The sequence below is a fragment of the Drosophila navojoa genome, chromosome 3 (assembly GCF_054131105.1).
Source record: "Drosophila navojoa isolate 15081-1374.11 chromosome 3, UAZ_NAV_1.0, whole genome shotgun sequence".
In the NCBI taxonomy this organism is placed as follows: Eukaryota; Metazoa; Arthropoda; class Insecta; order Diptera; family Drosophilidae; genus Drosophila; species Drosophila navojoa.
In genome coordinates, this window is record NC_142891.1 from 28,848,551 (window position 1) to 28,857,389 (window position 8,839).

At 35.3% G+C, this 8,839-nt stretch overlaps 2 protein-coding genes across 2 annotated transcripts; both read left to right on the plus strand.

Moving 5' to 3' along the window:
• Window positions 1-118: 118 nt before the first annotated feature.
• On the plus strand, window positions 119-3,199 carry IKKepsilon (I-kappaB kinase epsilon). The gene is made up of 7 exons (XM_030387873.2): window positions 119-322; window positions 380-1,406; window positions 1,474-1,625; window positions 1,690-1,817; window positions 2,299-2,374; window positions 2,433-2,557; window positions 2,617-3,199. Exons 1-7 carry the CDS (start codon window positions 239-241, stop codon window positions 3,191-3,193), a joined length of 2,169 nt encoding a protein of 722 aa, XP_030243733.1. The 5' UTR covers window positions 119-238; the 3' UTR covers window positions 3,194-3,199.
• A 254-nt stretch (window positions 3,200-3,453) lies between these two features.
• Window positions 3,454-4,470, plus strand: LOC115564042 (uncharacterized). Its single transcript, XM_030387875.2, has 2 exons — window positions 3,454-3,747; window positions 3,823-4,470. Exons 1-2 carry the CDS (start codon window positions 3,579-3,581, stop codon window positions 4,449-4,451), a joined length of 798 nt encoding a protein of 265 aa, XP_030243735.1. The 5' UTR covers window positions 3,454-3,578; the 3' UTR covers window positions 4,452-4,470.
• The last annotated feature ends 4,369 nt before the right edge of the window (window positions 4,471-8,839 follow it).

Sequence of the window (8,839 nt, forward strand, 5' to 3'; positions counted from 1 at the left end):
GAATTCTAAAACTACTGTTTTAAAATTGTTCACTTCAATCTAATCAAGAAGTACAGAACGATACACGATTAAAAATACTGAATTTTAAAACTATCCGAACCTGCTCGATTTGTATTAACAAAAATAATTCGATTAATCGAAATATGCGGGATTCGTCAACAATAAACTAGCAACTCTCTTTTGCGTTTCTTTTATTAATGCTTGTAGACAAACTGGGGTTATTTAGTTTCTTTTAAAAATGTCATTCTTGCGAGGCTCGTTGAATTATGTTTGGTGTACAACCAGCGTGCTGGGAAAAGGTGCAACCGGATCTGTGTTCCAGGTAGGAAAATACAAATTTATATTTTTTGAAAATGATACTTCAAGTTCGCTTTTTCAGGGAGTGAATAAGACAACTGGAGAATCCGTTGCCGTAAAAACGTTCAACCCGTACAGCCACATGCGCCCTGCCGATGTGCAGATGCGCGAGTTTGAAGCTTTGAAAAAAGTAAACCACGAGAACATTGTCAAATTATTAGCTATTGAGGAGGATCAAGAAGGACGCGGCAAAGTAATTGTTATGGAACTATGCACGGGTGGAAGTTTATTTAATATTCTCGATGATCCAGAGAACTCCTATGGCTTACCCGAACAAGAATTCCTCTTGGTGCTGGAGCATCTATGTGCCGGCATGAAACATTTGCGTGACAATAAGCTGGTACATCGGGACCTCAAACCCGGAAATATTATGAAATTTATATCTGAAGACGGTCAAACCATATATAAGCTAACCGACTTTGGTGCTGCTCGAGAACTCGAGGATAATCAGCCATTTGCTTCGCTCTATGGAACTGAGGAGTATCTGCATCCCGATCTATATGAACGGGCCGTGCTCCGAAAGTCTATTCAACGGTCATTTACTGCAAATGTAGATTTGTGGTCCATTGGGGTAACGCTATACCATGTGGCTACGGGAAACTTGCCCTTTAGACCATACGGCGGACGTAAGAATCGCGAAACCATGCATCAAATAACTACGAAGAAAGCCTCGGGAGTGATATCTGGAACACAGTTAGCCGAAAATGGACCAATTGAGTGGTCGACAACACTGCCGCCACATGCACATTTATCGCAAGGATTAAAAACGCTCGTGACTCCTCTGCTTGCTGGTTTATTGGAGGAGAATCGCGAGAAAACTTGGTCCTTTGATCGATTCTTTCAAGAAGTGACCTTAATTTTGCGCAAACGTGTTATCCACGTCTTCTTTACAAATCGTACCACATCTGTAGAGGTATTTCTGGAGCCGAATGAGCAGATCGATAACTTTAGAGAGCGAATATTCCTGCAAACCGAGGTACCAGTTGAAAAGCAAATATTGCTCTTCAATAACGAGCATCTTGAAAAGAAAGTCTCTCCCCATACTATTGGTAATATGAATGAATACCATGTTTACAGTTTTTCATAATTATGTATAAAAACAAAATTACTTTACAGCGAAAGCCTTTCCCAAGACAACAACGGAACACCCTATATTTCTCTACAGCAATGACGATAACAATGTTCAATTGCCACAGCAATTGGAATTGCCTAAATTTCCAGTATTTCCACCAAATGTTTCGGTAGAAAATGATGCGAGCCTCGCAAAGGTAATATAATCAAGATATTATTTCACAAATTTTTTTCGATATATAACAATATCTATTTTCGCAGGCTGCTTGCAGTGTGGGTCACGAATGCAAAAGACGCGTAGATATCTTTACCACCATGGATATACTCATTAAAAAGGCAGTTGAGCAATTCATTGAGATGTTAATAACCACCATTACTTTATTGTTGAAGTAAGTTAGGATAAACAATGGAATGTAATGTTTTAATCGGCACTGTTCGAAACCTACCCAGAGCCAATCGAAGAGCTGATTCCAATCACTCTGTTTCTTTTAGAAATGTGTACATAGCAAATAACACATGTACACGCACGTATGTACATATAAGATCGCACTATGCTTACTGCGCATTTAATGCAGCTTGTTGTGTGGACTGTAGTATGCGGGAACTGAATTGTTGAATATTACGTCTTCTGATAGACTTTCTCAATCAAATTCAGAGCGTGATAACAACATATTCATGAATGCGTATGTAGTTCTCTCTGATAAAAAGAAAAATAAGACTATTCATTTTGATTTTAGGAGTCCCCTTGTGTATGCTTCCTCACCAAATATCTCTTAACATTATCACAAAATCGAAATCTAAATGAAGCTAAGCTAGTGGAGCTATTTAAAGAATTGGGTTTTAATTTAAAATATGGATTTATATTTACAGAAAAACGGAAAGCTTTGACAATCTGCTGTCCACCGTTGTAGACTACACAGATGTTGTGCGCGTTATGGCAAGTGTGGTATGTTAGAGTAGATTTATGTATCTATTGTAAATCTTATACGATTTTATTTACGAAGACAAAGGGCGACCAGGAATTAAAGACTCTTCTCTGTTCCCTGGATGGCGTAAAGAGTGAATTCGATGGTGCGGCGGATGTTATAACCCAGATGCACAAACATTTTGTTACAGATGATGAGCTAAAGTAAGCATAATTTATGGAGTCAAAGTCAAAGTCAAACTGTTATTCTTGATAACTTGCAGTGACCAATGGTCATCTCTGATGCATGGCAAGAAATGCCCTTGCCGTACAAGAGCTAGCGCGCAGGCAAAGTATTTGGTGGAGCGCTTGCGTGACTCTTGGCAACATTTGCTACGTGACCGTGCGACACGTACCCTAACTTACAACGATGAACAGTTCCATGCCCTAGAGAAAATAAAAGTGGATCATAATGGCAAACGTATTAAGCAATTGCTTTTGGAAAATGTGAATCCTGCTGTCGCTCAAATGGCGGAATGTCTGGCTGATTGGTATAAACTAGCGCAAACAGTCTACCTGAAGACTCAAATATTAGAGAAAGACGTGCGCGACTGCGAGCGTAAATTACATAGTATTCGTGATGAGCTCTACCACATCAAATGTGAACAGAAGCTGGATGTGGATACCAAAAATATAAATAGCAACAACCAACTCACCAAAATTGAGGAGCGCAATCGGCTACGTATTATGAAGCAACAGCAATTGGAAGTTATGGCTGTAATGAAAAGGAATAGCGAGCTTATAACTTTAATAAATAAAATAGGTATTTCCAACACCAATATCAACGGCAGCATGAACTAGCGAACTTTATTGTGTAATGGGCACGTGTCGATATTCTATAAGTTTATTTGTATTTTAAATATATAAGAAATATCTAATAGGTATTATTACTATAACTGCTATAGGTATAGCAAAATTGTGTTATTTTATTTAATAATAAAAGAAAAAGAAAAAAAAGTACTTTTAGCTGTGTATAAGAGCAATAATTCAAATCGTGTGTAACTTTTGAGCTGTATCGATAGCTTATAAAAATTCATGTTCAGCCATGGTTCGTGCTTCTTCTCACGGTGATATCGTGCTATCGATTGCAGAGTCGACTATTCCTGTCACTTGGAGTGGCATTGCTATTGTTATCATTTTGTTCCTTTCGTTTCAATTTATTTAAAATGTATTTGCGGCGTGTACTATGTTTTCAATACTAACTACAGTTGTAACTGTAATTGATGCTTTGCTATTGCTGCCTATTTCGACCGCGATTGAGGGCATTATATATATAATATATTATTTTTTCGCTGCCAGCTGGTTCATAGGTTACTGCCTCGTCGAAGCCGGTGGGCACATCTGGAGCGTATTATGTGATTTTTACCGAATAACAACTATTATTGCGAAGGAGTGCAATATTTGTTATAACGAACTTCAGGATATTGTAGGCAATGTTTGGGCCTACATTTACTATGGTACCGGAGATGGGCTCAATCTTGCGCGGTACTTGGCAGAGGAACTGGTCCTTTTCATGGGCAACGTACTTATTGGACTTGGCCACTGCACACTGTGGACACTTATGCTGGTCCCGCGAGCCATTATAGTTATAGTTGACTATATTATTCTAGCGCTTGATCAATTAGCTCGAAATATTGTTGAGCGTGGCACATATTTACTTAAGAACGTCTTCCAGCTCACGATTGGCATTATTATGCTTCTGGTGATCTACATGTTTCGCAGATATGTCCATCTGCTAGCGCTTTATCTCTTAAGGACCATCATTAATGAGATCTCAGCAAAATGGCGCTTGGCTTTACAGTGGTCGGCGAACTGGGCTAATGAGCAAATCTCCTGGGTGTTTCAAAAGTTTGAAGTTTCGGTAGCATCGGCGAATGGTTCGGGTCATCGATCACACTGTGTAGTGTGTCTAGAAAGGAACAAGAACATCGTTATCCTTCCCTGTCGACATCTATGCCTATGTAAAGAGTGTGCCCAGCAGCTGCACCGTTTGGAAAGTGGCCATCGTTGTCCCGTTTGCCGGACTGATGTCTATGCATTGCTGCCAGTCTATGACTGATTATATATATTATATTGTATTTATTGTAAGGATCAATTATTTTTATATTCAATGTAAGCGGATTTAAGAAATATACAAATAATTTCGAACATTTTATTCGATATCAAAGATAATCCTTACTTAAACAAGCACAATACATATAGATAAAGTAAAATATTCACTGCCCAAATGCTTTGAGATGCAGTTTCCGATTTTCCACGTATGTTCTGGACGGGTCCGCATTATTTTGCGCCACCTATGTATGGAAATCGAATAAGTTGAAAGTATAAAATTTAAAAGAGCACATCGCACATTTAGTTTATTGAATAACAAAACAGCACGCAAGCGCTACCTATCGTACTTTATAAATGTTGTCATATACATACATATGTAGATGGAGCTAAGTAATCGAACTTCTTCCATTCATGTAGATCCACTAGAGTAAAAGTCATCGGGATTGATAAGTGCATTTACATAAATAGTCCAACCTAGGCGTATTTATTTTTTAAAATGCCACAACGATATAGCTAAAACTTTTATAATACATTCAGCTTTGGTGAGTTCTCGTTGTTAAATTCAACAAATTTATTGTTCCTGTTTGGTTTGTTAGTCTCAACAAATTTATCAAGTTAAGAAACGAGAGCAAGCAGTGTACAGCTTTGGTGAGACCTGCTTAACATAAATTGAACACAATTATGAAGTAAAGTAGAGAGCCAAGCAGTGTGAAACTGTGGTGAGTTATCGTTTACATAAGTTAAAATGGGCTCAAACTGAGGAAAGCATTGGTGAGTTCAGTCTGTTTTTAGTAATTTACCAAAGCTGAATGAAAGGAGTGTGCAGTTCACATTAGTTTAAGTAAATTGAACACAGTTGGTATGTTCAGATTATTTCACCATCCTGTTGACAACTTGTATATTTTAAACAAGCCCGTGCTCTGTTAACTGCGCAGTAAGCACCGACTGCGCTTGGTGCTGGCTGCAATATGGACAATATTAAGAGAATTTACTTGAATAATTTAATTTATAGTAGAACTATCATCATATAACTTTCAGATCATGATCATAATATTAAATGTATGTAGTTTTTTATACCCTGAACCCATTAAAAATGGGAAATCAGGGTATAATGGTTTTGTTGAAATGTATGTAACAGGCAGAAGCAGGCGTGGTAGACCCCACAAAGTATATTCTTGATCAGGGCGACGAGCTGAGTCGATTTAGCCCTGTCTGTCTGTCTGTCCGTCCGTATATTTGACCGCGTCGATTTCAGAAGATATAAGAGCTAGAGACTTCAAATTTTTTTTAAAATGTCAGTATATATCACGCGCATATCGAGTTTATCACTAAAAAACGATAACTCATGCCGATACCATTTTATCGATAAAAAACCTTATCGAAGATTACTTAAATAATTATATCTCCTACATCTTTCAAGCTAGAGTCCAAATTTAAAATGTATATTAAGATGAATTTTATACAATTTCGGTTTTTGTTAAAATTTACATTTAGGAAATGGCTCAAAGCATCATATTTGGCGATATGTAGCCAAACTTCAACTGTCTGTAAATATGAGAGTTGCTGATGATTTCTTGAAGCGATTGCTGAATATCGGTAATTGCCGTATTCCTGTTGACGAATCGACCCCAAATTCTTTGCAATTTCGTCTCATTAAAAGATGAGCTTACCAACAAAGTATTTCCGAATATCATTGCTTTCCACAAAAATATTAAATGGTTAAGTGAGAGAGCAATTTTGCCGGCTAAAAATAAAGATGTGGATGACCTTAATTTTATAATTCAAAATAAAATCGTTTGTACTCTGTATTCATTCAAATCGATCGACTGTGTAACAAACTAATTATCCAACTGAATTTTTGAACTTTTTGGATGTGCCTGGTTTACCACCGCACAATTGACAACTGAAGGTTGGCTCGGTAGTTATCATGCTTAGAAATTTAAACCAAATTTAAACCAAAACTGTGGAATGGAACGCGTTGGGTGATAAGAAAACTGATGAGCAATGTGATTCACGCGTCGATACTCAAAGAACAATTTAAAGATGAGGAAGTTGTTATTCCTAGGATTCCGATGATCCCCACAGATATGCCCTTTGAGTTTAAATGAATTCAATTCCCAATTCGTCTTGCCTTCGCCATGACGATCAACAAATCACAGGGCCAATCTTTGACTATTTGTGGCCTCAATCTAGAAAATGCGTGTTTTTCTCATGGTCAAGTGTACGTGGCATGCTCACGTGTTGGCAAACCATCCGTATTATTTGTTTTTGCACCTAACCGAAAAACAAAGATTATCGTTTATCACAAGGTGCTTGAATGAAAATCCCATTAAAAAATTAATCAGAGTGTATCCCAACCTGAACAACATAGCTCTCAACAATTTTGTACCTAGAAATAATGGATAGGGCAATGCAACGTTTTTCGGGCCAGCTAGTTATCTTATATATGTAAGACAGCTAAAGTATGCTGAGTAATTCTATTCATCACGAAATAGTCATACGCAATCCCATTATTAATTTAGCTACGCCCATTATACAAAGTTTGATTGATTAACACTCAAGAAAAAGTAAACTATTTTATTTGAAATCAGTTACAATTTATATTGCGTGTATATAAACAACATGATTTATATGTAGAACTAACTTTTCTCAAAATTTATATAGAAAAGAAGAGTAGGCTAACGCTTATATATTTATTAAATCGAAATGACATGTTTTGTATTTAGTTGAATTTCAAAGGTACATGAAATATTAAACAAAACAATAAAATTAGAAAAAACATATATGTATATCTGTGTATATTTCTATAGGTTGTTGTTCTTTCTGTTGCTGTATGTACTAAAACATACACATACGTAGGTACTATAAATCCTGCCTTCAGTTATATCTTTACGGATGGGCTTCAACATTAACATTCTTTTGTGCACTTAGGTATATGCTGTACTTTAAATATATATATATATACATATACATATATTTATATTTGTGGCTAAACTGTGTTTTTCGTTCGCAGTATATTTTTTTCTTTTTGTAGTACATTATGCTAAAAAAATTCAATTTCTTGATATTTATAAAGCTTCATGGGCTCTTGCCTATGCTTATTTGATAGGAAGTGGATAATAAAATATATCTTACTCATCTACATATGCATTTAAGAATTACAAATATGCCTTTGATAGATAAGTAGTGTACATAGATATATGAAAATATTGGAAACTCGTGAAAAATATTATTCATTTCTCAAAAATATGCATACCCAAAAGGTTTACTTGACATTGCGATTCCTCTATGCGTACGTACATATAAAACTACAAAAGAACAACAAAATGTCTATATCATGAAAATTTAAAAGATCCTTGTAAAAATTCTCTATTCAAAATATCTGTATATATGAATATATATGTATTTAGATATATGTTTATGTACGAGTATATATGTTAGTATATATACACACATCAATGTATGTGTATATTATTTAGAAGGTACAAAGTAGGTTTTCATTAAAAATATTTATATATAACTACACTGGTCTTACACTTATTTGTTTGCTATGCCAACAACTAATTCTCTATCATGTATAAATGTCAAGGTTAAAGAACTTAATTTGTTTATGGTACTTCTACTTATATGGTTCTTCATGATATGTAAAGGCTAGAAAATGGCAACATTTTCGAGTATCGGATTTCGAATTCCTTTAACAAAATGGTCTACCCAAGTTAAAAACCTATTTGATTGCATTGTCGTCTTCCCGGGGCTCAAACCAATTTTGTCCTAGTATATTCATTTTTCTGTTGCTTTCATTTACCTAGTTTCAGATATCCGATTCTAACCGTTACTCATGCCTTAATCTTATGGATTAATTAAGTAGGTTTAAATAAGTGCTTTATATATCAATTTACCTATTTTGGGTATATATTTTGTAAAAACAATGGCTGTCTACTGGACATATATATATATTATTTTCGGCCTTGTGTTAAACATTAAGTGGATATATTACATACACATTTGGATTTATATTTAACATTTAATTTATAACAATGAGTTATAAAAATACAATAGAGTGATATTCTGTTATTCAGGTATCACCAATAATATGAAAATAATTGTGCCTCCAAAAGGCTGAAGAGATATGTTTTCCATTTCAGGCATAAATAATTATTGTACTTAGTCTTTAAATTTGTTTTTATAGCCATAGAGAATATATTTGTTAAACATAAGTGATTTCTCATATCTCTAAAGGCTGTACATTAGTTACTTGCTATCTAATTTCGTATGATACCGATTTGTATATATATGGTTGCCCTTCCAAAAAATGTAATGTATGTGCATAAGTACAGGTATATGTGTTTGTATATGGTATAAAATATTAGGTTGAGATAAATAATATACAAGTTG

Bases quoted from the DNA above. Each gene is read 5' to 3' on its own strand.
- LOC115564042 (XM_030387875.2), top strand. From the start codon at position 3,579: ATGTTTTCAATACTAACTACAGTTGTAACTGTAATTGATGCTTTGCTA. The intron at 3,748-3,822 runs GTGATTTTTACC...AGGATATTGTAG, and splicing joins GCACATCTGGAGCGTATTAT to GCAATGTTTGGGCCTACATT.
- IKKepsilon (XM_030387873.2), top strand. From the start codon at position 239: ATGTCATTCTTGCGAGGCTCGTTGAATTATGTTTGGTGTACAACCAGC. The intron at 323-379 runs GTAGGAAAATAC...TCGCTTTTTCAG, and splicing joins CAACCGGATCTGTGTTCCAG to GGAGTGAATAAGACAACTGG. The intron at 2,375-2,432 runs GTATGTTAGAGT...TTATTTACGAAG, and splicing joins TGCGCGTTATGGCAAGTGTG to ACAAAGGGCGACCAGGAATT.